Raw genomic sequence first — 25488 nt, forward strand, 5'->3', positions numbered from 1 at the left:
GACATCTCAAAAATGTGCGACCCTGCGCGTAAGTCGCGACTTCGTACTCAAGCCCTCATCCAAACAACCCTTTTCAAGAACTCAAGCAGCAATCAACCGGATCTCCACGCGGCGGGAGAAGCTACATACTAGGAGTTAGAGCGCTATTTACGCCCCGTGGATGTCTACCGTTGACGGAAGCGAAAGGAAACGTAAGCCAGTTGACCTTAACCTCGAGAACTCACCACCATCAAAGCAAGTTAAAATCGAAGGCGGAACAATGTCGGCCGGCCCTCCCAGCAATCTGTTACCCCGCCAAGCGCTGCAGCATCTTGTTAGTCTACAGCCATCTATGAGTGATGAACAAAAGACGAAGTATATGACTGGTCTGGATCGGTTGAGAAGCCTTGTGGAGAAAAGCGGGCTTGGTACCACCGAAGGCCAGGCGGCGCAGGTCCAATATGACCAAATCGTCAATCGCCTTAAGATATCACTGCGGCAGCAGCAAGCACAGCAGAAACAGCGAGAGGCACAGCAACAGCAGCAAGCTCAACAGCAACAAGTTCAACAGCAGCAGACGCAGCAGCAGCAGAACTACAGCACACCAGCTGGAAGTTCTTTGGCAGGTATTGCGGGTGGCAATGGGACGATGATCAGTGGGGGAACAAGTGTCGGAAGTGTCGTTGGTGCTGGACCTGTTACTTCTGGGGCTCCGGCGGCGCCGTCAATATCTCAAAGACAAACGTGGATAGTCCCAGCGGGGGTTGCCCCGCAAAATGCGGATGCTTGGCGGGCAGAAATTTACGGCAAGCTATCGCAAGTTGGACAAAAGATGACCCAGGCAAAAGCACAGATTACTGCTCTACACCAAAGCCTCCAGCGACCAAACCTAACGCCCGATGAGCAAGTAGGAATCCAACAGAAGATTACTGAAGTGACCCAAAATTTCAATGGATGGAGGGATGTTCTCAATAAATTCACCGCCCAACAGAAGATGCTCCAACAACAACAGCAGCAGCAACAACAGCAGCGGATGAGGGCTAGCCAGCAACAAGGTCAAGTTTCGATGGTTGGGGGTGGGCAAATGCAGAAACCCGCCCCTCAAGGCATGGTTCCGGATATACAGCAAGGGCAACAGGGAATGATAAACGTTGGAGCTCCACAACAGCAAACAAACCCCAATAATACCCAAGGAAACCCACCGAATTTACACCAGCAGCCCGCCCAACAGCCAAACCAAATGCAGCAACATACGCAACCACATACGCAGCCGCAGACGCAACAACAGCAACATCAAAGTACCCCTGCGCAAAGAATTGCAACCCCTATACAACGAGCAGATTCTCCGCCGGGCCCTAGCAATAACGTTGCTGGAATAAACCAGAATCGTGTTTCTGTCGGTCGACAAACAATGTCTCCTGCAGCTCAACAACAACCCCCAATGCAACAACAACCGCAGCAAGTAATGGGTCAGACCTCAACGACCCAGCAACAAGCTGTTACACAGCAACCCCCACAGCAGGCCACACAGCAAGTGTCTACCGCGGCCCAGCGTGGCCTCCATCAACAAGTCCAGCAACCCGGGGCTGCTGCAGGGCGGTCCCCAGCACCGGGACCAACCGGGCCGCCCGGAACCCCAATGGCTCAGCCTAACTCGCCCGCCCCTCGCCCCGGCTCTGTGCAACCGGCAGCCCGTCCACCCACGGCTACGGGAACACCTGTTGCTCAACAGCAACCGCAAGCACAGCAAGCACACCGTATCCAACCAGCATCGTCTGCGTCAGCTGCATCGCCTACAACCAGCGCTCACCCCTCTCAGACTACCCGTGATACTTCTCAACAGCACACTTTTCACATCCCCCCAAACCTTGCGCTCGCTGCTCCGCAACCTATCGCCGTCCCTGCTGCCAGACCAACTTTAAGTGGTGGTATGAATAGTTCCGGCAATCAGATGATGAGTACTCCCGCTATTACTAAGCAGCCTGCATTTGAGTTTGATGAGGGTGGCATGGGCTTGTTGAGCAAGAGAAAGTTGGAAGAGCTTGTCAAGCAGATCGATCCGGAGGAGAGATTGGATCCTGATGTTGAAGAGGTATGTTATCTTTAAATCTCACTGGAAAGTTTGCCATATGCTTCGGGATTTGGCATTTCAGAATTTCCCGCCGCGGTGCCCAATGTTTGCTCTGCTATGCCATGTGCTGCAGACATCCTGTACTAACTAAATCGACCCAGGCTATTCTCGAACTCGTCGACGAGTTCATCGATTCGATCGCTACCTCAGCCTGCAAAATGGCTAAACTTCGCGGCTCTGACACCCTGGATCTCAAGGACGTTCAAATAATTCTTGAGCGCAACTGGAATATTCGCATTCCCGGCTACGCGGCCGACGAGATCCGCACTGTCAGAAAATTCCATCCAGCCCCTGGATATCATCACAAGATGGCCGCACTAGCTGCTCAGAAGCAGTTGGCTCAGACTTCCGGTAAGGGTGGAGAATAGGTGGGAGCGGGGTGGGGGAAACCATCACAGTACTTGTTAGGTTCACTTTTTATTTTATTTTCTTTGCATTTCTTCTCGGTTTTCCCCATATCTTAAAATCAGAAGCTTCGAAGCTTTATATTATGATGAGAATATGTGAAAGTTGTGAGCGAGGATAGATGGATCTTTCACTTTGCTAATTAAGTATTTTTTGCGCTTTCTCTCTCTCTAGCAATCTTGGGAGGGAGGAGAGCTTTACCTCTCCCCTTGTCAGAGTCGAAGTTTGCTTGGGCTTTGCTCTATCCCCATCTCCGCTTGTTTCTATTCCGGTGTTTTGGTGGCTAGCTAGGGGTTATGCTTAGTTATCCAAATACAGTGTGCGGCTTGGGTCTCTTTTTCCTTTTTTCCCATTTTTTCCTATTCTTTTCTTTACTCTCCATGTCTGGTGCTCTTCTGTTTTATTAGCTCCATGTCCATTTTCGGGTTTGGGTTTACCTTGGGGGTCCTTTTTTTCTCTCTTCACTTTGCTCATCTTTCGCCCCACTCATGACGCATGTTTCTTTCATGAGCGGTTGTACAGCGTAACAGGATAATGTTCTCGACAGGGCAATGTCGCATCTGCTAAGTAAACTAAAATGTATTAGTAAGTTGACGGGGTTTGCTCTTGTTGGCCGCTACCAAACTTGCCGCACATGGCATTGTCCTGTCTGCGACATTGCCCCATAGCACTTCGTATATATTATGATCTGTGCAAGCCCATCCGCGAGCCATTGACGTGGTATCTATCATATCGGTGGTATGGTTTCCCTGCCCGCCCCGCTGCTGGTTCGTGTGGTGAGCATATGAAAAGGTTATTTAGTTAGGAAATTGGCGCGCTTTGTAATATGGCCAAGCAAAGATGATTGGGTATTTGTATTATTGACAGTGTGCGAGAGGGTAGTCATGGTAGAGGACGTTGAAATAAGATTTTCCACGACTTTGGTGACGTTTGTCCTGAAAGAGGTTGGGAGGAGCCTAGGGCTTGGTGCAATCCCTAACCTCACATCAGCCTCTTTTCGGTACTACCGGCTCCGAATGGGTTACGTGCGAGCTCCGAATAGATTTAGGTATCGTATCAAAACTCTGAATATGATATGTAGCTTTAGATTGTCTATGGTCTCTACTCATGAGCGGGTGCACGATGGGAGCTACATTAAAACTAGCCCACGTAAAAAAGCAATGACACAACACGATCCCAGAGCTAAATACATAAGCTTTTGCAAATGTCAAGAACCCCAATGCAAGAGAAAGAAATGCTGCCCTTGAAACAATGACATTCGTAACAAACCCAAACTAGCCTTCCCGATGCCCAAGAAAAGACCTAAACCCCAAAGAAAAAATAAACCTGATATAACATCGGGTGGGGTGAAAGACCTACACCCATCGATATAAATAAGAGAAAAAAAAAGAAAAGGAAAAAAAGGAAAAAAAGGGAAAAAAAATCACTCCAGAAATAACCCTCCCCCCTTAGGGAGGAAGCAGTTCCCTTATCTAGCCACCAATTTCATCAATATCGCGACCAGTAACGGGTTTCCACCATGTTCCTCAACCGCCTCCAATGCCTTCTTGTGTAAATCGTGGATAACTTTCCTCGTGTAGTCAAAGGTGCCTGTTTGGTCTTTCATGTAGGCAACGGCGTACATTTTGACATCCTCATCTGTAGTTCGCTGCCCCAAAATATTTAACAGTTGACGGTTGGATGGATCACTGCGGATGGCGTGGATTATAGGGAATGAAAATTTTCCCTCGGTAAGATCCTCACAGAATCCCTTATTCTTGGTGTACTGTTATTGATAGCATTAGCGGATTGTTGGGGCGGTTGGCGGGGATGGGGAAATGACACCTGATTTGATTGGAGATTTAAGTAATCATCGAGGATTTGGAAAAGCAGACCAATAATATTGACCAAGGGAACATAATCTTTGTCCGAGGCGCTCTCGGCTTGCATGAGCTTCACAGCCAGACGGAATAACCCACCAGTTTCTATTACAGAATGTGAGCTAGTATCATGTCATGGACTAAACACAAGAACGGGGGTAAAGGATCTACTAACTATTGCTAACCATCTCCAGATAGTCATCCTCGGTCGGTGTTGTCAATGTATCTCTCCAGAAGAGGTCCATCCCCTGGCCCCGATGAAGATTCAGTAGTTCCTCTAGACAAACAAGCGCATCAGGTTAGCATCAAGCGGACGCCGTGGGACTTTGCTAGCTAACCTGTGTAAATCCTGAGCACTAATGGATTGTTGAGTTTCAAAAGTTCCTGTAAGGCCTGGAAGTACACATAGTTCGCGGAGTTTATGGTTTGTGCTACCCCAAATATACTGTGCGCTACAGGGAAACCTCGTCGCAAATTAGAACGGTCTTCAACATCGTCGACCCTATCAAGTTTCGTTAAAATAGGTTAAGGACCAGTTCAAATTCAGAAGCTCTTACAAAAGTGAGGCATTATGTAGCATAGCTACGACTTTGGTAATTATCTGAAGAGAGACTTCAGGAACCTGCAGCCAGCTGTTGAAGGCCGTTATGGATTGCTGGCGGATATCTTTTCCTGGATGGGAGACAAGATAGTTGTAAGGCCCAAGTAATATCTATCCGAAAGACAAAAAGGATGTAATTAGTAGCGGCACCTAGATATATCCCTTGCGAGAAGAGTTTAAACAAATAAGGTACATTTTCTTTCTCCTCGGACCATTGACGTTGAAATCCAGCGGCTACCAAAACATCAGCGCTCCGAGTCTGGGGTGTTCCATTCTGAACTGGAGCGTCCGAATCGACCCGTGGTTTAAGAGGTTTTAATGTGGGCGAGTGACGATGCCGGCTGGTGGTGGAAGGCTCTGGGGTCATTAGAAATAGGGATTTATTGACAAGGGAAATAGGATTTATGATGATGGAGAAGAGGCTGTATGATAGGATGAATGGGAGAATAGAGAGATTAGGGGCAGGGGGCAGGGGGCAGGGGGATGGGGGATGGGGGATGGGGGATGGGGGATGGGGGATGGGGGATGGGGGATGGGGGATGGGGGACAGCGGTGGTGGGGGGTTTGAATGAGGGGCAGGCAGAGGATAAGGGACACGAGACGTAAGGCAACACTCCAAAAAAACATGGGGATGTTGCGCGTATATCGTAGTATAATCTCGCTACGGAGGGTGTTTTCGAACCTCGGCAGGGTTCGGGCAGCCTTAGCGACTCCGCTCTCACGTGGCTGCGCCGGCAGCAGTTTACATGTGACTGGAGCAATTCTGGACCATGAGGCCCGTACCAGTATTTTGAGACCCAAACCGCTGCATACCCGCAAACACCCGGAAAATCGACCCGTAACGGCGTCGATCCCCCGCAACTTACTTTCACTGACTCCCGAACAACTTATTCAGTATCATACTGCCGCATTGTTGCTTTCAGGCAAATGAATCCTGACATTATGGCCTACCTCCCCATAGAACTAGCGGAATCAGTGCTCGAGTACTCGTACTCGAGTACAGTATCAGCCCCGGAAGCTTCAGCTACAGTGAACCTGTATAATACAATACAAGTACGGTGCCAACACACCCTTCGCCAAGTTCACTGATGGAGCGCCAAGCCTCAGCCACAGACAACCTGTTCACCGCCATTGTGCTCGCAGAGCAAATCTATCAATTTATCACTGGCAACTTCCTCGCGAATACAACAAACTACTTCAAAGTAAATATATCCACGACTAAACACAAATAGCTTTAATGTAGCTTATACCATTATTCTTTACTAACCCGCGGTTTTCACTTTTGAGAACGATGTTAGGACGCTCAAGATTTGCCCCCTTGGATTAAAAGGAGGAAACACAGCGAAATGGTTCTCTTACAGCCCTCTATCAAGGCAAGTAAAAAGGAAAATAATATTATAATGTTATCATACAGCGGACTTTGCTAAGGAGGCACTCCAACACCCTAACATGATTTCAATTATTCCCACATTTCCGGTATTCGAGCGATGACCATTTTTTGCCTCCAGCACCTACAGTAACTTACCATACGGCACTTTCCTCAGGCAAAAAATACCCGAAAACAGCGGGAGTACGGTATATGCTGTATTAGCGCTCAGACACGCACAGATTTTTTACCACATTTCTTTAATTCCTGTTTCCTGGTATGATACTTCTTGCGTGGTATAGGAAAAGCCGACGATCACCCTACTGTATCCAGTCCGTACCATATGTGAAATGATGGTAGATCGTGCAAACCCCAAGTGAGCGGTACCTACCGGCTAAGTTTGAGATAAGTCTGCTAGGGGATATCTTATGTTAATGCCCCATAGGTGAATGACAAGAGGCAGATATACCGGTAGGGTTATGCTCCACGTTTACATACCTGCATCTTCCCACGGGCCCTCGATATTATACCGCGGTGTAAATCGATAAAATAAGGGGTTTCAGTTACAGCGAGGAGAGTTTACACCTTTCCCAGTATCCCACGGATCAGAAAAGCCTCCACAGTAATGCCTTCAGCGCCCAAATTGGACCAATATCCTCTCGCTCCTCTTGTTCGTGCGCTGTTCAACTGCCCCTTGGTCGGAGAACAGTTCCTTACCAATATCAGCCCAAGGTAGCTCGCTGTGGGGTACCCAGTCGCTGTGTGTTGAAAGACTCCGAGACCACGATTCATAGTCTGACTGTCATGGATCTGGGTCAAATGAGAGTCCAGTCAATGGTTCGCCAGCAGGGGGATAGGCGGAAATCGAAGAAACTCGATAGACCAGTAACCTGTTATTTTGGATTGCACCACACATGTGCCATCTCCACGATCTCATACATACCAGTTGAGAGCGGGCCCCCCATTTGTAGACTAGGTCCAGAGAATTTATCGCTACAGAAGGCCACATCCTTTTCTTCAACACCGCTACCACCACAAATAGCGCTCTGACGCATGTTATCAGCACGTATCATACTGCTTTGACGATCTCAAGGCAGCCATGCGTCCTCACGCGCAGTATATGTACAGAACCAGTTCTAGTGAGGACACAAGCCCGTTGCCGTTTCTTCTAGGCAGTGCACACTACACTCCATACTACTGTGCGCACTATTCTACGCTGTGCTTTCAACCCCTCAGCGCCTAAATCGCATTTTCCCAACCCACAGACAAGTGAGACCACCCAGAAATCAGGCACCAAAGCACGGTTGAAACAGAAAAACACTTCTCTCGGCCAACTCTATCATAGAAACAGGGGTGGGATGCGATAACTACGGTTTACCACAATCTACGGTCCCAAAACTTGCCCCAAAATCAGAACTAAATGGGGATATTGAGCTATCTCGATCTCCCTATCCTCGTCGCTCATATCATGGACATACCAAGGTTGGGGCCCATCGCCTAGTATCTAGCGTATAGGGAGAGTTTGGCGCGCATTGGGTGATCTCAAGTATGCTTTCTAACTTTGGGGGGCGAGACTCATCAAGTAGGCACACTTGCACCCACGCGCAGAATCAGAGAGAGCATTCACAGACAATTTCTAACCCCACCCCAGGAGCTCAGGGACAGATCCTGCATACCTAACTGCTCAAACCAAACCACACGACCAAGTTTATCGGCATGCACATTGACCGCACGAACGAGCAAACACGATCTCTCATAGCAAACAAAGCACCTGGAACTCGACATAATGATTTGATTGTAGTAGACGTAGAAAGCTTGAAAAAAACAGCCTACACGAAACTAGAAGAGGCCCGCTCTTAAGTTATAACTCAACAAAAACACAAGCACTGTGATAGAATATAATAAACTCAAAAGCGTAGAGCGCGAACAAAAAAGGGCAACACAACAAAAAGGAAAAACTCTCAGGCCCAGAACCCCTGCCTGTCTCGCCGCCTCACCTTTACTCCATGACCCTCTTTTCACACCTGGAACACGCCCTATGCTCGCAATCCATACAGGCAGGGGTGTTATCCACAAGCCAGACACCGTTTGAGGGACAACAAGTCTGGTCCCCACCGCAACAAGCCCAAATGCGATCCTTGGGTTTAGGTGTACCCGATACTAGCTGTTCTCGGTCCGGGGAGCTGGGGCCAGCGTCTCCAGGAGGCCCACCGGTGTCATTTCCGCTCCCAGGTTTGCTGCTGACGGATGTTTGCGTTTTAATTTCTGACTGGTCCGATATAGTCTATCTGTTATTAGAAACGGGGGTTCAAGAGATCAAAGCACAGTAATCTCACTTCACCAGAGTTTCCATTAGAAGTACCAAATAGTTCACCCAATTCGATCTGGAAACTCTGCTCAGTGGGGGAGGATCGAATAACTTCTGAATTGGAAAGAAATTGCTGCTCGGTATCGTTGCTATGAAGCTCCATTCGAATGACTGGCTCGGTGAGGGAAAGTTCTCTGTAAAGAAGAGATATCGCTCAAGCTGCTGCTTTGGTGATACCGAGGGCTTTCGAGACTACAAAGAGCAGCTTGGGGACATTCTATAACCTTTATAACGTCACTTTTAGACCAGTGTAATTTAGATAGCTAGAGACAGCTCCTGAATATTTCGTGCGCAGCCAAGTTTAGATAATCTTGTCGGCTTATAGACCCTAGTCCCACGCACTTAAATTCTCGGAGCTAACTTTGTGATCCGCCTTCGCTATTGGAGGAACAAGCCGAGGACGAATCAGCTGCGCGCTGCGCGCGTCATGTCCCCCACCCCCGGACCGCCAGTCGAGGGTCCATCCCTCACAACGCATGTCGAGTTTGACTCCGTTCTCATCTCTAAATAGATGCTCTATACAAAAGTCGATTTCTCTTTCTTTGACAGGGGTGATTACAAGTTTATCAACCTTTTACACCCTTGAAGATTACCTTGTAAGATGCTCACGATCATCCTTCGACAATCCACAATACGGGGATCAGACCACTAACAAGTATGCATGTTGACGAGCTGTCCTCCCGGGCATACCTTCCACTAACCCTTCTCAGAGCTCTGCTCAGGGCCCTCATACAGAACCCGCGTCATTCAGTATCACTCGCATGACACTCTCCGGTCAATTGGTAAGAAACCTTCCTTAAAATGCACCTCCGTACGATAAGTGATAAATATGAGGACGAGAAATGGCGAGGCTTCTCCACTCCTATCAAGGCATCTCCTTCTGCCTTGAATGTTCCACCTTTCAGGGCCTGTCAGGCCTCCCGATCATACAATCTTGTTCCCACGCTAGGCGGTATCGGAAAACTGCAACCAACTGCCCAACGGCATGCGGAGAGCGACAAGTGAGGGCTGTGTTGGCAGGCCAGCTAACCAGGGATAGAGTCGGCCATTGAGAGGTAGTTTAGGATCGCGGTGACTTCTTCCATGAGAATAATAATGCAGCCCAGCGTAACAACTTGTTCCTCTCTCTAACTCAAAATGCAACAGCTTCCACCGTGTCAAGGTTAGGAGCCCAATCTATGGTGGATCTGTAACGGAGTGAGGCGGGCTCTCTTGAGAGAGGATGGGGAAAATTTGTGTCCCGGATATCGTTCTTGGAACTTTGCTAAATAGTTACACCTGGATTTGTCAGTGCCAGGTACTGAGTAAGTGTAAAAAGAGAAAATTAAACAGGCCTAGAAGATAAAACAGGCTGGTGATACACGATGGAAAATCTGCCTCTCTCGATCTTGCATATGATACGTTCAAATTTCTATCCACATGAAGTGCGTAAATGGGGACTAGTATAATTGCTTCCTATCCCGAAATAAGAGCAGGGAAGGGCAAACGCCCACGAATCAGGCCAAGACCCCCCTTAACGAGTACGAGCAGCATCCCAGCAACGACTTTAACGTAAATCTTCATTATTCTGCTAAGCGTGGCGAAGCTCCGATTCCGATACTGGTGTTGATACGAGTTCTCTTTTCCACTTCAGCCAAGTTGAGCACCGCGAAACTCATATTGATGTGGTCGAGACAAGCTTTGATGGAACTGTTATCTAATCAATCTATATCGGCAAAGGCAGAGCATGATTGTACAGGTAGTTTTGATGCGCAGTGCTGTTGCCAGGGAAACCCTCATGATCCTCAGTAGGTCTTGGCGTTTGTTGACGTCTCGGCTCTGTACTTTCAGCAAGAGAGAGCTCCCTCTTCCTACAGCCGCCCCTCCACAAACTCCCTCCAACTCCCCATTCAAACAATCCCTAAATTAATTTGTACAGTGGTTTCTAGCAACTCGGGGGGTCATCACCAAATCATGGAAGATCTACTTTCCACCTCGTTCGACTTGCTCTCCTCCTATGATCCGATTCACATTCGGAAAGGCCTACGATGCCTTGAAGGATTTCTTGCAAAAATGTGTCTTCAGGTCCCTCCAACTCCATCAAAGGGTGGTGCTAGAACAGCTGGCGCTGCTAATTCCTCTGTTGTGGGTGTGACCAGCAGGCCAAAGGATGCCGCTTTCAAAGAGTTCTTGCGACTACAGAGCGGCTTCGAATTGAACGGTAGGTTGACTTCGCGTGTTGTTAAGCCGAGGATAACGCTAATTATTTTGGTGAATCTAGTAACCATTCGATTAATATCATGTTTGGAGCGCCTCCTAGGAAGAACGAATAGTATGATTTCCAGAAACTTATTTGGCACCGGTATGCTAACACAAATCTAGACGGCCAGAACAACCTTTTGATCCTTTCTACATTAGACTTGATCCAAGGAATGCTTTTGCTTCATCCTCAGTCTCGCAAACTTTTTGCTCGAGAAATCCACATGAATGTTAGTACTATCATTATGCCAATTCTATGCTATCCGGCTCTAACGGTTCTTTGCAGGTGCTTTTAGATCTTCTAGATGCTGAAAGTAATGATGCCGTCCAATGCGCTACTCTGCTAACACTGGTTTGCGGTCTCCTTGACAACCCCACCAATACAAGAGTAATATAATTCCCTCATAATCCATTAAACTGGCTTCCAACGGGTCTAATCTCCCAGAAACCAGACTTTCGAATCACTAGATGGCCTCGCTACTGTCACATCACTCTTCAAACGCCGCGACACTCCTCGAGAAGTTAAACTCAAGATTCTAGAATTTCTCTACTTCTATCTTATGCCCGAAGTTCCCTCACCTTCCGCACCTCTTCCACGAGGACAGAGTGAGAGATCATCTTCGAGAAAGGAAGCTCGGGCAGAAAAAACTACAGAGGAAAAGCAAAGGATGCTGGGCGAATTCATGAGTAACGTAGAAGGGCTTGTCGCGGACTTGAAAGAAAGTCAGCCTTTCGGGATGTAAACGACACTTTCCTTCTACCAACCCAATGATAGCTATAAAAACAATGAAAGTCGTACAATATCTTGAGAAACCAAGTAGATAATTTGCACGTCTGCAAGGGCGATACTATCGGTAGACCAACTGTAAACAGACCCCCTCCTACCTACCGCATGTTCGGGCTTTAGTTACCATCAAATGTTTAGGGCATGCCTGGTCACCACCGATCCTCCAAACCTCGACGGTGAAATTTGAGTCGACAGTTTATACCAGAAGTGAAGTCACATTGGCCTGTCTGGTCGCCTACAATAAGATGCCGGGAGCTGAAGTTGCAGTGTTAGGATACAGTGTTCATTCGAAATAACCCCCCTTTATGCAGGCGTCCATACTTAATGGACTTGTTTGCACTGCTTCCTATTGAACTAGGGGCTGCCGTAGGCTCTTACAATAAGTCCAAGCAGGTTTTATTGGTGGATTTGCGGGAGGTATTGGGAGGTCCGAGTCATTGGAGAGCTCATTAAATTTTCCGCCATTTACATGGTGATGGTAGCCGCAGTGGGGGAATATTTGTTGGATCAACACTCCGGAAACCTCTGTTCCGAGCTCAGTACTGAAAATCGATTACGGTATTTCAATGCAGTGTCAACAAGACGTGCTACTCCAAAGCAAGGTGGAGCTTACCCACAAACATTGCATCCTCTGATCCCCTGTGATCCCGATCACAAAGGAGTTTACCAGTAAGCGTCCGACACAACTGATTCTAGGCCAGCGAAACCTTAATTGGTGCTCCCGGACGACGAATTCAAGTGTTGGGAATGATTAGACTTTCTCCAATTCTCAGATAGAGACGATCAAGAGGCAGCCCCGGCCTGTGATTTGACACACCTGCGCGATAATGAATCGTGCGCATTGTGATATCGTGCTATCATACTGCTCGAGTACTCGTACAGTACAAGTTTCCGGCACGGAGTGCGATGCCGCACCAGAGCATTCGAGTCCGAGTTTAGTGTGTGGGACCTCAAATGTGCAAAGATATCATACTTGTAATAACGGCAAGAGAAATTCAGCTCCGGAGTTTTAAAAGCATCTTTAGGGCACTCGAGTATGATTTGTACGCTGAAAAGGCGTTAGACGCACATCAAGATACTTCAACTCGAAATATGATACTTGCATAAGCATTTTTCAACCATGGGTTCAAAGCCTCTGCCAATTTTCTATGAATACCGGTATCGTACTGAGTATCTTCCGCATAGTTGGGGCACGGCGCTCGACAATCCCGAAGCGAGCTACTAGTGCAACTCCACAGCATTCGCCCGAATTCAAGTTGCATGCAACACATCCAGCTTTAAGCCTTCTTTTCGCCAAACTGTCCACCAATATTTTTTCTAAAGGTCACTAAAATAAAATCTCCGTTTCAATTTCAATCTCTAGACATCCAAATAGGCCCTGTGTTTACGCCAGTCGCGGAAAAAAATTGCTAAGAGCGAGATGATACCCGTACTTTCAGGTTAACTTTATCAATACGTTTAGGGTTTGGTGTGGTTGGAGTTAGTTGTGGCGGTGAATCGTGACTGCTTGCCTTTGCAAAGCCTGTGGCTGATAGTTCCCACGCACCCACACAACAACCCTCCCTTCCCCCAATTTTCGAACTCTAGATATTCAACGCCAAACAACCGACAACCCACCACCAGCTACACCATTTTCACCAGGATAAGTCGAGATGTCTCATGTAAGCAATTATTTCGCTCCATCTGCGATTGAATTTGTTGGTCCCGAATTGCTGCTAACTATACCCTAGAGAAAATTTGTATGTCTATCAAAAACTTTGAATATGAAATATTTTAATGGGGGGGAACGGTGCTGAAAGTAGTTTAGGAAGCGCCCAGACACGGTTCCCTCGCTTTCCTTCCCAGGAAGCGAGCTTCTAGACATAGAGGAAAGGTTAAGGTGAGAATATGACCTGGGTTTCTTAGTAGGACATTTTGACAGAGTTCCTCGAATACAGTCCTTCCCCAAAGATGACACCAAGAAGCCCGTTCACCTTACCGCCGCTCTCGGGTACAAGGCCGGCATGACCACTATAGTTCGTGACTTGGACAGGCCAGGCGCGAAGATGCACAAAAAGGAGGTCGTCGAAGCTGTCACTGTTATCGAGACACCACCGGTATGTTTTTTTTTCCATGGCGCACTATCATTGGGAGAAGGCAAAGATCAACCCTAACGGAAATGGTCGTAGATGGTCATTGTTGGTGTTGTTGGATACGTTGAGACCCCCCGCGGTCTCCGATCTCTTACTACCGTTTGGGCTGAGCATCTCAGTGACGATCTCAAGCGTCGCTTCTACAAGAACTGGTACAAGTCCAAGAAGAAGGCTTTCACCAAGTATGCCAAGAGACACGCCGGTGAAGGAAAGGCCATTTCTCACGAGTTGGGGCGCATCAAGAAGTACTGCACTGTTGTTCGTGTTCTTGCTCACTCTCAGATCCGCAAGACCCCCCTAAAACAGAAGAAGACCCACTTGATGGAGATTCAAGTCAATGGCGGCTCGATTACCGACAAGGTCGACTTTGCCTTCAGCCACTTCGAGAAGGAGGTTACCATCAGCTCAATCTTCGAGCAGGACGAGATGATCGATGTTATTGCTGTCACCAAGGGTCACGGTTTTAATGGTGTCACTTCCAGATGGGGGACTAAGAAGCTACCAAGAAAGACCCACAAGGGTTTGAGAAAGGTTGCTTGTATTGGTGCCTGGCATCCATCGCACGTACAATGGGTACGTACCCTCACAATATTAGACCAGCGGTAAGGGATATGAGCTAACCGTAACCAATAGACCGTTGCTCGTGCTGGTCAAGACGGTTACCACCATCGCACCTCTGTCAACCACAAGATCTACCGCATTGGCTCCGGTACTGACGAGGGTAACGCATCAACTGAGTTCGATATTACCAAGAAGACTATCGTATGTCACAGTCACCGTTTTTCATGATTCCTGGCAAGATTAAATTAACACAATTGCTTCAGACTCCTCTCGGTGGATTCCCTCGTTACGGTGAAATTAAAAACGATTTTGTTATGGTGAAGGGTTCTGTTCCCGGTGTAAAGAAGCGGGTAATGACCTTGAGGAAGTCAATGTTCATCCACACTTCAAGAAGGTCACTCGAGAAGGTAGAACTTAAGTGGATCGATACGTCATCCAAATTCGGTCACGGTCAATACCAGACCAAGGAGGAGAAGCATCAATTCTTGGGTACTCTCAAGAAGGATATTGCTGCTGCTTAGCCGTTCTTTTCTCTTTCCTTTTCTGTTCTTTTGTGTTCCATAGTTTGGGGGGTCAAAAAAAAAAAACCTTGAACCAATACTTGTTACTCTGATCGAGGAAGGTTGTGTCTATCTAATGAACAAAGGAGCAGACGTAATCCTGGGTATACTCCGCCCGACCCCCAATCTTTCCCCAGGAACAGCTGTAACCTGTCACAAAATCAAGACCAAAATATTGGCCACACTCTTCCCGCCACATTCAAGCGACCCAATACCCATATTGAATGCGTCCCCTATAGCCACCAGTAAACGTAGCCCAAGTGTATCTTTCTATCCTTTTACAAAGTAAAGATATACAGACCATACACAAACAAACCGAACCTCAGTCAAACGAGAAAGAGAGAGGAAAAGGGACCACCCTCTAAGCTACTTGAGCGTCTTCAAACGCAACATTAGCTGGTAGCCTAAAAGAAACACAATAATAAGTCTTGTTAGGCGACACGAGCCTAACGTTCTCTAAATTCTCCAAATCACCCTCCCCCATCTCGCGCCCCAGATGTCTGCTTATATCCGCGCATATGTCCCCCGCAGCATTCTCCGTCACCGACGACTTATGAAATGTGTAGACGTGGATTATCGGTAACATCTCCTGACCCGTGACTACATCCTCAAGACCACGATACGCTCCGCGGAAAGCACCCAGGAACGTGGTAGCGGAAGCGGGGAGGTTCATCACGAAGTGGGAAAACGTGGGCGGTACCGGGATCACCGTCGGAGGGGGAGGACGCTTCTGGCCGCGCTTTCCGGGCGTTGGAATGGAGACCTTGCTTGTTGAAGGGTTCCGGGAGCGGGAGAGGAGGGTGCGGATGGATTCGCGGATGAAGTTTGCGCCGTCGAGGTTGTGGGGAGTTAGGAATTGGGAGACCTTTTTCATAGCATTGAGTTTATATTCTAGATAATGGGGGAAGGGTTGGTCAATGGGAATTACCTTATTGACGTGAATATTGCCTACTAGACTCTTGTAGCTCTCTGGATTCAAGTCGTTCGCATAGACGAAGACTCTCTGCTTCGCTGCCGGGATAGCGAACGGTCCCACGCCGGCCATCACATCCGCTACCGCCTCCCCAGGCTTGAATTTCTTGAATATCCTCTCGTGCTCATTCCCGAGCCTACTGTTCCAGTAAACCTTGGCAAAGTCAAACCTGAACACGCAGCCAGATTCCCGGACCTCCACGTTCGTATTATCCTGGCCAGCGAGGAGCTCCATGGGGAAAGTTCTGTATACCGAGCCTGTACCCACGTCCTCAATCTTGTTCACCACGGTGGATACATTCGGGTTCTTGTCCAGGAGAACGGTGGCTATCAGGTGTTTGTAGGGGAGGTATTGTTCACGAAGGTTTAGGTGCGCGAGGTGCCCGGCCTGCGTGAAAGCGCAGGGAATCTCTTCGAGGTCTTCTGGGAGAATCGCGTTCATTATTTCTTCTATTTAGGGGTGTTAGAAAAGTCGGTGAACCCAAAAATCACAAAAAACTCCCGTGCGAGGTACCATATACCATAATTCCAGCTCTCATATTTCATGTGCAGAGTGTACGGCTCCAACTTAATAATCCTCTCCTCCACAAATTCCCTCGTCTTCGGCTGGGCGGTGGACAAATCTAAACCAAGTCAGACAGAGCTTCTCCTCCTTCGCACCTTCGCACCCGTGAAGGGGACAGCCAGCTCACCTACCATCGTGTTTAACCTCAGGCCTCAGCAGCAGCAACTTTCTCTCCATCCCCGCGTCATCCTTCTGCGTAATCACACTCCGCAGGCGTGGGACCCGCAACAAATCCCTCGCACACTCCTTCGTAACCCTGGGTATGTTCCTCCCATCCAGAACATGCGCTGCCGTCAGTGGGATGGTCTTTTGAAAGAATGATGGATCGAGTGTTCGCATAGCGCGGTTTATTGGCGGGAGGAAGAGACGGGACATTTCGTCGCTTGAAGGGTTCTGCGATGCGTTGGACGAATGTCAACTTTGTGGCGGGATGTTTAATTGTACGAGTACTTACAGACATTAGAATCTGATGATATCGTTAATCTTTCTCCCCACTATTGTTTTTTTCTTCTTCTTCTGCTGTTGTTGCTATTGGGAGCGAGGGGTAGGGGAGTCTTATCGATAAGTATCTTGAGTCAGAGCATGGACTAGGGTCAGTGTTCATGAAGCTAACCGCATAGAACATGTATGATATGGTTTTAGCGGTCCAAAGGGTGCACCAGAGATTCAATTTTCAAATTCGATAGGCTCCGCAACCACAAACATTATTGCAAAAAAAAAAACATGAAATATTCTCCCACATTCCCCCCTTAATAGTTAAGTTTTCTTTCTTGAGATAATGTTTGTGGTTGCAGGGCCATCAACCACGGGTATAGGTGTGGAGAAGGTGTGGGCTCATTGGATTGTCCCAGGGTCTTCCACCCATTAAAATTTCATGTTTATTTATTATATATATTATAACAGCCTGGCGCACTGTACTTTTTGGACACCACGGACGTAACCTTCTTATTCTTACTCGAATAGCTACAAGGGGGGAAAGAACAAGCCACCTCCGGACAGCAGAATAAGGTAGACATCGTTCCTATCATCTCAATTGGGTTTGGTTCTTCTGTTCAGTCTATTCTTCCGCACCCCATTATCCGGCAGAAGTACTGCACACAATGGTCTACATCCATCAAGCGCACCCTGTCTAAGCGACTCTACAAGTATTGTACTCGAGTACTCGAGTACAGTACGGTGCCGGCTCCTTAGAATCGACCCTCAGTGCCATCAAAAGGCTCCGCACTAGTCCTAATGTAGTATTTGACCTTACCGTTTTAGGAAATATATTGGTCTATTACTCAGCAAGACCCTTGTTTCAACCCCAGCTCCACCCAAATTTTACCTCAACTTTTAAGAGCTGTTACAGAAAGAACCACTCCTCCGGAATGAAATCCACTCTGTAAATGTGTTCTCTACACGATTTAGGATCTTTATACAGAAGGAATAAGCAGAATAATGGCATTTAACGTTGGGAAAATTTGGTTTACACTCCCAATTGCCCCAGTACTCGTACAGAAATACCCGTAATTATGTGTTTCACAGCGCATCACTCGACACCTAACATTTACCCTACCTGCCTGCAATTGCCGATTCAACCCTCCCCCCCAAAAAAATTCACCAGTCAGGCCAGGGCCGAAGGGAGACACAGCGAAAAGAGAAGGAGTAAAAGGTGATGATAATTCCATTAGCACAAAATTTATCATTGTTCTTCTTAAGAGCTTTTTTTCTGTTCCCCGCTCTGGCTAACAAATCTCCATTGAATCAGGTGACCTCCAAGCACATCACCAGCCATCACTCAACACAGACGTCGGCGAGTCACACAAAACTGGATTTTTTTTTTGGCCTCCGGGGGATTGGGGAAACAGGTGGTCATGGTAAGCAGCGCTGTGGGAGGTGCACAAAAGCCGGAAACCACTGACCCGTTGTGTGCGCTCTCACTTGTATGATTGATATCCACTTCCTGACCTGCCGTACCCGGAGAACATGAGCCCAGTGAATCCACTCAGGCCTAAGAAGCGTGTCTAGTCACCCATGATAGAATGTCAAGAATTGTAGTTTTAATGTTAGTATTACAACTTTATTATTGTGTCCCAGCGCCAACTAGATATGCCACTGCAAGGAAAAATAGAGTTTCATTATACAACCCCTCACAATCAGGGTCAACCCGAAAGTTTGGCGTGCGAACCAGCCAGACCACCCTAACCCGATAAAGAGCAACCCGAATAAGGATATCGTGATCCGGGCAGACAAAGTATGATAGATGGGAATAGAGAGAGAAAAGCCCCATACCCGAAACGGCTTGCACTGGGGGGGAGCTTTTCCTATCATATCTGGCATCCTCACGTGGCATCCTTCCTCCTCATCTCGCCTCCATAAACGAGACAACTCTGCTATAATAAACACGGCCGAGATCATCAACCTCTTTTTATCGTCAACCAAAAATCCATACGATGTCTGATCCAGACTCCATTGAGCAAATTGCGCCTGCGGGACCCGTTCCCGATCGTATGGCTACCGCTTTTGGATGAGATAAAAAATGCAGCCGCCTTGCTAACAGCTAGTGATAATAGGTAAATCGGCGCAGATCGTCAGGGGGATTGAGACTGTCATTCACGGTCTTGACACTTATGTCTACAATGGTAGCCACAAGGCTATCATCGTGATCATTCCCGACGCTTTCGGTTGGCGGTTCACCAATACCCGCCTTATCGCCGATGAGATTGGTGACAGGACTGGCGCTACTGTTTTTCTTCCTGACTTTATGAATGGTTCGTCCTGACTTTGCCTTCTGATATAACTTCAACTTCTAACGGGTCGAGTCAGGTGATTCTTTTCCCTTGAAGTATAACGATTGCATGTCGACAGAGGGATCTGTTCCGCTGCCCTTGCATCTCAAATTGTAAGTGAACAATTTCAGCACAAGTTACCGTAGAGCAATTTCCCAAATGGGTTCTTTTTTCTTTCTTTAATTCGTCCTATTCATAACGGCTTCTTTCTTTTTTCTTTCTAGGAGGGCGTCCATCGCATTGAAGCTCTGGCGCTTTCGCCACAGAGATTCCAAATCTGCAGCCATTATTCAGAATTTTTTCCAAGTCTTGTATACGAAGAGTACCGATAGCAGAATCTTCGCCGCAGGCTATTCCTGGGGAGCAAGACAGGCGATGTTGCTGGCGAGCAATAGCCATCCTGCGCCCGATTCTGGCCAGATCTTCTTTGTCGAAGCAATTTATGCTGCCTCTCCTTGTGAGCTGATACCTTTCCGTTGTTTCTTGTTTTGTTTTTTTCTTAAAAAAAAAAAGAGGGGGAAAAACTTCTCTCGCTTAGCATGGCGTGCTGGTTACTTGAGAACTTGGCTGATTGGCTTTAACATCATCAGTGAAACTTTCTTTTCCTCAGGAACTTTATGCCGTCCAGAAGCCGATTTGTTTAGCACTGGGGAGCGAGGATGAATTACTTCCCAAGGATTCAATCGATGTGTTCAAGAACTGGATCATGCAGGGCGCCCCCTCTGGCAGCGATATTCATGTCTACCCGGGTGCCCCTCATGGTGAGTTTACCCAACATTGATTCTGAATCGCGACAATAACTAGGAAGCTAATTTGTTGGTGGTGGTGGTAACGATATAGACTTCGCTGTTCAGGCAAAGTTCGGAAACCCTGGGCAAAAGTATAACAAGAGGGCCGCTTTGCTTCAAGCCGAGAAATTTTTCAATAAAATTTTTGATGGTCCTATTATTATTTGAACTCCATGCTGTAAAGTACTGGTATTATAGCGAGAGAAATTTACCTACTCAGGTTTCCACATAACATAAAACAACTACGAGTATTGTATTGTTCTGTAAAGGGTGTCTGTCACATTCTCAGAAGACTTGCGTTCCCAAGAATCTACAGTAGGAGTCTTCAAAGTTAAAAAGATGATTTCTCAGTAACGAGTAAAAGCGAGAAGTTTCATTAGATTACAATGTCATTATAATGTTAGCCAATCATGTCCTCATGTTTGGGGTAGCATATTTGAATGCACCAAGGTAATCAAAGGAAAAAGTGTTGGGGTTGAGGTGGTACCTACAAGCATTGTGCAAAGCCTGTTTTATCAATAAGAAGTCACCATCAAGAAATTTCTACCACAGAATAAAGATAATTATTTCTAGAGTCATTGGAAATATCTTAGCAACATTTTTTAACTTTATCCGTACTTCATGTATTCTCCCTGGATCTTGGTAAGGTTCAGTAAAACAGACCTGTATAGATAGCTGTTACCGACCTCCTGACCTCCATCTCTATGATACCAGTAAAAATAGTACCGGTACCGGTATTGTACAAGTATGGTAAGGTAAAGTACCGGTAATGGTAAATTAACTGCTTCTGGGTGCGCCAAGTGTACATGAAACAACAAAGTAAGCTAAGTTTTTTTCTACCTTTTTAACTTTGAAACCCCCTAGTATTACCGGTACTTGCAGTATTGTGCCATACTTGACTTATATCACGCGGGAAGGGGCTATGGAAAACACAAACCTGTCAACCCAGAGAAGACCACCCCACATTCACATCTGTTTATTCTAACTCTACAATATCATCCATTACTCGAGTACGCTTCAGCACGCCAATTCAAGATGGTACAGTACCTGTACCGGTCCCTAACCCATCACAAGGACGACCAAACTGATTACCCGAGTACAGGTTCACGCTGACGCTGTGAACTTCGCAGGGGGCATGAGGAAGACGGAAGCCTGGAAACAAGTCATTGAATCGACAGAAGCGCTTCTAGAGGGCCAAAGGAACTGGGTACGACACTCATATATATACACCACATACAAAGCCTCCTGCTTACGTGAACTAAATGGCCTCGGTAATCTGACTTCTTTGACAGGTCTGGTAAGCATCTCTGCCAATTGAATCCCCCCAACTTCGCTCATACCATCCATTCCCGCAAGAAATTTCTTTTCGGCATGCGATTTTACCGGTGTGATAGCGTGACTGCTAACAAGGCCGAAAGCAACCTTGCGAACACGGCATCACTTCTCTGGCATGCTTTGAAGTCAATGCCCGAACCCTCCAATCATATCAATTGGGCAGGTAAGCATGAAAAAGGGCCTGTGTGGTGGCGGTGGTTGTGTTCCTCCCACCCCCCGAGCACTATCCGGCTACCCGAACCGCCTATGCCGAACAATTTCTCTCTTTTTTCTAAATTGGGAAATTAGATGGAAGCCTAACTGGTATTCTCGAAGGTTTCTACGTTCTCGATCCAACAATTTCGAAACAGTTGATACTGGGACCCTTTATGGGAAAGGTATGTAGATTCATGTCCGGTTGGGACTCTCCTTGTTCATTATGATAAAAAAAAATGTTGGAAGCACCCATCAGCTGGTTACCCCGGGGAAAACGCGTTTCGAAACGGTTCATGCCCGGTGAACCCATGGCTCATTCCCATGGCTCATTTGTGGCGGACCTATCTCGTCATCCTCTCTTACTTTGGTCATTGTTGTTGGATAGCATTGTTTCTCTGAATGTCGTCTACCAGGAATCCCAGATCTCTTGATGCTAACGCCAATCGTACATGGTTCTAGGTTGCGTGCCAGACAATCGAATTTGGTCGGGGAGTTTGCGGGGAGGCTGCAGATAGCGGTGAAACGCTACTGGTTCAGGTTTGCCAGATTAGGTCCATTGTCGCAGTTGTGATACTGATTGGGGCTTAATATTCTTTCCTCAACGCAGGATGTTCACAGCTTTCCAGGCCACGTTGCTTGTGACGGGGAAACCAAGAGTGAGATTGTGGTACCCATCAAGGTTGGGGTAAAGGCAAGATAGAACCCCCTCAAAAGCCATTGTAACATCGTCCGAGGTGACATCCAGTAGATCCACGTGGGGTCTGGTTTAGCATGCGTCTTGTCAACCCTTGAATCTCGGAAAGGATTTGCTAACAGGGAGTGTCCAGGTTGTGGCGGTCATTGATATCGACTCCACAGTCCCCTCAGCTTTCGATGGGGAGGATAGAAAGGCTCTAGAAGCGTTAGCGAAGGCACTCAGTCATGCTTGTGATTGGTAGACACTGATACGAGATCCCACCAAAAGTTGGACATTCCCGAAATGGATAAGAGAGCATTTCTGAAAGTTCTGGACAGAAAACTTTCTTTACTGTGTTGTTTTCTTTTTCTTTTTCTTGTTTTTTACTTCTTTCGTAAGGTCGGGTGTTATTGGAGGGAGGAAAGGGGTGAAAAGAAAGGAAAGGGGAGGAGAGGAGCATGCAGGTGTTTCTTTCTGGAAGGGAGCGGCAGGGTTTCTCAAAAGGGAATGGTGTTTTGAATATTCCACGGGTCCAAGTATCGGAAGGAGAAATTGAAGCGGCGATTTCACCCGTCATGGCCATAAGGCTACCCACTTCTGAAGATTGGCTCCGCCAAAGCTTAGAACATTTTGGCCCGTCGTTAAATCACACTTTTTTCTATAATTTTTGATCTATGATACCAAAAGGGAAGTGACCTTAAGACTCGGCCTTGGCAAGACAATGTTAATTACCCAGCAGCCAATGAGAGCCACAGCCAAAGGAGTTTACAATTACGATTTATCCACTTGGCAATTCACAAAGTACTTGTATCCGGCTACCTTGGCGCATTTAGGCGTAAATCGGGACATCCTGGTGACATGAACATGAACATCCGAATAACTTTATGAATTGTCAAGCACGGTGTTCAAGCACCTTTCCCTCGGGTAAGGTGCTCTGAGGCTGATTAAAAAAAAACCTCTTGGGGGAGGGGGGGTTCTCGACAGAACCAAAAGTGGGTCAAACTGCAGGGTATTGTACAAACTCCTCCATTTTCCTGTGAATTTTATGCACAAAATGTTTCCACGCGTCCTCGAGTTTTATAAAACAAGTCCGAGGGCAAACTGTTTCGAGAAGCCTTCCTCAGTTTCATGGATATTGTATCATCACACAGGCACTGTATACGGGTTTTCTCGCTCGCTGCCTCATGGGGTGTATACCGGTGTACATATCTATATATATATATTTATGGCTGGGTCCTTACTGATAACATGGCTGGCATATGCGCTTTACTTATCATCGTCATTATTATCATTATGGTTGATCCCTCTATCTGCGCGGATATCGAGCATGGCGACCACAAAGGGAAGGTTTAAGTTTAAGGGGCCTGTACGAGACGAACCACTACAGCGGCCTGGAGCTGTTGTACTAGTACGGTACTCGTACTGGGGTTGGGGGTTTATATGGGGTAAAGTATATCGTACCGTACTAGCACAAGCATCATAGTCGTACAAGTACATCTGCAGCCCGTGAGAAACGGGTGCGAGGATAACTGCACTGTAAGGATATCGGCAAAACGCAGGAACGTACAATTCTGATGGCTGGAAGATCTCCAAGTGAGCAACAGAATCGATACAAGGACGTAGGAATTCTGTCTCGGATTTTTTCACCCAGAAGCCCTCCCCCCCGGTTCCCGTGGTTTGGGGGCCGCTCGAAAGGTTGAGTTGGGAGGTTGCAATGACATTGAGAAGGGAGGAACAACCGGTAGTTTTCCCTTTAAAACGCCACTACAGGCTCTCCCTTGCAAAACGTCAGGATCTTAGCGGTTCGTGCGAAATGATGTGCGTGCACCACCTCCCCCCTGGTTTTTTTCTTTTCTTTCTGGTTCCTTGTATCATACTGTAAGTTACAGTACTCGTACGGTAGCTCGCGCGAAAAGTTCGTGATGTCCAATTTTTATTACTTGTATCATTATTGTTATTATTATCTTAGTTGGTTTTCGGATATGATACAGAAAGTGTTTTTTTTCTTTTTTTTTCCTTCTTTTCTTTTTCCTTTCATGTCTTTTCGCTGCTCTGACAGGAAGATGCGATCGTGGTGAGACCGATTGACAGCTGCTCGAGTACTCGGAACTGGGGAACTGTGGATTTTTTTAAGCGCCTACCAGTACTCGGGTGTAAGGGTATTTGGCGTCCGGTTACACAAGTCTTCTCTTCCGGGATAGCACTCCCCGTTTTACCACCCCAGCACAAAGACCCACTAGCAGGTCACATTCACCTTCACCAACCCCCCAACCCTACAGACAGTATATAAAAAAAAGTATGAAACAAAAGGGAACTCGCGAGCAGAACCCAGCAGATGTGCAGCACCGCGAAACTACATGTGATGAGCGTATCTAAGTTATTATACTCCGTGATACTGCAGGATGGGATTGGAGCCGAATTGGTCAGCACCTGAGTATTCATTGTCGGACATGCCAGCGGGTCAGTATATACCAATCTTACCATAGTGAAATATATTTAACAAACCTATATATTTATAAGCGGGCCAAAGAAAATGGCACACCTTCGAATTCCCACCGTTCCGGCCGTCCACTAATCTTTAACGAGGTCGAAAAGCATCGGTTGGAGGCCTTCGTGACACGCGACGCCAGAACCCGGCACCTTAGCTGGGATGAGATATGTTTCGAGATGGGCTATGCCTGTAGTCCACGCACAGTAAAAGGTGTGATGGAGTCGATGGGCTACCATCGATGCGTTGCACGCAGGAAATTTGCCATTCGACCAGCAAGCCGTCCTCTCTGTGTTGTGTGGTGTCATGAACGATTGAATTGGAGCTACGAGGATTGGCTCCGTGTGCTGTGGACAGACGAATCGACCTTTTCGACCGCCGGCTTCGGGAACCGTCCTTGGGTTACATGCAAAGCATGTGAGGAGTTTCATGCTGACAGCATTAATGAAACTTTTGAATCTGGGCGTGAGAGCAAGATGGTTTGGGGTAGTTTTTGTGGGACAATGCGGTCTAAGTTAGTTCTTATACCAAGTAAGGCTAAGGTTGATTCTGCATTATATGTGAGGAATATCATGTATCCTCACTTGGTTCCCTTCTGGCATCGTTGTTGTGAAGAATATGGGTGGGTGACAGTGGTTGAGGATGGCGCGCCCGGTCACAAGAAATATGCCATTCAGTACCAGAATCTTAACCAAGTTGAAACTACCCGTTGGC

At 47.2% G+C, this 25488-nt stretch overlaps 6 protein-coding genes; 3 read left to right on the forward strand and 3 right to left on the reverse strand.

Annotated features, from left to right (window-relative positions):
- Positions 1-68: 68 nt before the first annotated feature.
- On the forward strand, positions 69-3114 carry GSTUM_00011058001 (uncharacterized protein). XM_002841681.2 has 2 exons: positions 69-2071; positions 2212-3114. The coding sequence occupies exons 1-2, from the start codon at positions 161-163 to the stop codon at positions 2476-2478; spliced, it is 2178 nt and encodes a 725-aa protein (XP_002841727.1). The 5' UTR covers positions 69-160; the 3' UTR covers positions 2479-3114.
- Positions 3115-3578: 464 nt separating this feature from the next.
- GSTUM_00011059001 (uncharacterized protein) lies at positions 3579-5433 on the reverse strand. XM_002841682.2 has 6 exons: positions 5169-5433; positions 4932-5086; positions 4713-4876; positions 4550-4651; positions 4340-4479; positions 3579-4280 (listed from the first exon to the last, which is right to left on the reverse strand). The coding sequence occupies exons 1-6, from the start codon at positions 5340-5342 to the stop codon at positions 3984-3986; spliced, it is 1032 nt and encodes a 343-aa protein (XP_002841728.1). The 5' UTR covers positions 5343-5433; the 3' UTR covers positions 3579-3983.
- Positions 5434-8109: 2676 nt separating this feature from the next.
- Positions 8110-8886, reverse strand: GSTUM_00011060001 (uncharacterized protein). XM_002841683.2 has 2 exons: positions 8678-8886; positions 8110-8625 (listed from the first exon to the last, which is right to left on the reverse strand). The coding sequence occupies exons 1-2, from the start codon at positions 8810-8812 to the stop codon at positions 8341-8343; spliced, it is 420 nt and encodes a 139-aa protein (XP_002841729.1). The 5' UTR covers positions 8813-8886; the 3' UTR covers positions 8110-8340.
- A 1776-nt stretch (positions 8887-10662) lies between these two features.
- Positions 10663-15027, forward strand: GSTUM_00011061001 (uncharacterized protein; the record flags this gene model as incomplete). XM_002841684.2 has 12 exons in its annotated part: positions 10663-10909; positions 10970-11020; positions 11071-11177; positions 11234-11335; positions 11400-11686; positions 13387-13395; positions 13534-13557; positions 13601-13613; positions 13672-13830; positions 13903-14439; positions 14500-14628; positions 14691-15027. The coding sequence occupies 12 exons, from the start codon at positions 10663-10665 to the stop codon at positions 14946-14948; spliced, it is 1923 nt and encodes a 640-aa protein (XP_002841730.1). The 3' UTR covers positions 14949-15027.
- Positions 15028-15314: 287 nt separating this feature from the next.
- GSTUM_00011062001 (uncharacterized protein) lies at positions 15315-17112 on the reverse strand. XM_002841685.2 has 6 exons: positions 16979-17112; positions 16656-16917; positions 16481-16582; positions 16114-16409; positions 15916-16056; positions 15315-15852 (listed from the first exon to the last, which is right to left on the reverse strand). Exons 2-6 carry the CDS (start codon positions 16897-16899, stop codon positions 15349-15351), a joined length of 1287 nt encoding a protein of 428 aa, XP_002841731.1. The 5' UTR covers positions 16900-16917; positions 16979-17112; the 3' UTR covers positions 15315-15348.
- A 3949-nt stretch (positions 17113-21061) lies between these two features.
- Positions 21062-22950, forward strand: GSTUM_00011063001 (uncharacterized protein). XM_002841686.2 has 8 exons: positions 21062-21118; positions 21183-21287; positions 21491-21578; positions 21731-21792; positions 22070-22147; positions 22218-22295; positions 22431-22446; positions 22511-22950. The coding sequence occupies exons 2-8, from the start codon at positions 21216-21218 to the stop codon at positions 22546-22548; spliced, it is 432 nt and encodes a 143-aa protein (XP_002841732.1). The 5' UTR covers positions 21062-21118; positions 21183-21215; the 3' UTR covers positions 22549-22950.
- The last annotated feature ends 2538 nt before the right edge of the window (positions 22951-25488 follow it).

Source organism: Tuber melanosporum, assembly GCF_000151645.1.
Source record: "Tuber melanosporum whole genome shotgun sequence assembly, scaffold_8, strain Mel28".
Taxonomy (NCBI): Eukaryota; Fungi; Ascomycota; class Pezizomycetes; order Pezizales; family Tuberaceae; genus Tuber; species Tuber melanosporum.

Excerpts from the sequence above, each read along its gene's own strand:
- GSTUM_00011062001 (XM_002841685.2), bottom strand. The coding sequence starts at position 16,899 with ATGTCCCGTCTCTTCCTCCCGCCAATAAACCGCGCTATGCGAACACTC. Across the intron at positions 16,583-16,655 it reads GCCTGAGGTTAAACACGATG|ATTTGTCCACCGCCCAGCCG; the intron begins GTAGGTGAGCTG and ends GACTTGGTTTAG. Across the intron at positions 16,057-16,113 it reads TCAGGTTTGACTTTGCCAAG|CCTGGGGAGGCGGTAGCGGA; the intron begins GTTTACTGGAAC and ends AAGAAATTCAAG.
- GSTUM_00011058001 (XM_002841681.2), top strand. The coding sequence starts at position 161 with ATGTCTACCGTTGACGGAAGCGAAAGGAAACGTAAGCCAGTTGACCTT. Across the intron at positions 2,072-2,211 it reads TGGATCCTGATGTTGAAGAG|GCTATTCTCGAACTCGTCGA; the intron begins GTATGTTATCTT and ends AAATCGACCCAG.
- GSTUM_00011060001 (XM_002841683.2), bottom strand. The coding sequence starts at position 8,812 with ATGGAGCTTCATAGCAACGATACCGAGCAGCAATTTCTTTCCAATTCA. Across the intron at positions 8,626-8,677 it reads CTAATGGAAACTCTGGTGAA|ACTATATCGGACCAGTCAGA; the intron begins GTGAGATTACTG and ends AATAACAGATAG.
- GSTUM_00011059001 (XM_002841682.2), bottom strand. The coding sequence starts at position 5,342 with ATGACCCCAGAGCCTTCCACCACCAGCCGGCATCGTCACTCGCCCACA. Across the intron at positions 5,087-5,168 it reads GGTCCGAGGAGAAAGAAAAT|ATATTACTTGGGCCTTACAA; the intron begins GTACCTTATTTG and ends TCTTTCGGATAG. Across the intron at positions 4,652-4,712 it reads AGTGCTCAGGATTTACACAG|AGGAACTACTGAATCTTCAT; the intron begins GTTAGCTAGCAA and ends TTGTTTGTCTAG.
- GSTUM_00011063001 (XM_002841686.2), top strand. The coding sequence starts at position 21,216 with ATGAGGAAGACGGAAGCCTGGAAACAAGTCATTGAATCGACAGAAGCG. Across the intron at positions 21,288-21,490 it reads TAGAGGGCCAAAGGAACTGG|GCCGAAAGCAACCTTGCGAA; the intron begins GTACGACACTCA and ends ACTGCTAACAAG. Across the intron at positions 21,793-22,069 it reads TGGGACCCTTTATGGGAAAG|GTTGCGTGCCAGACAATCGA; the intron begins GTATGTAGATTC and ends ACATGGTTCTAG.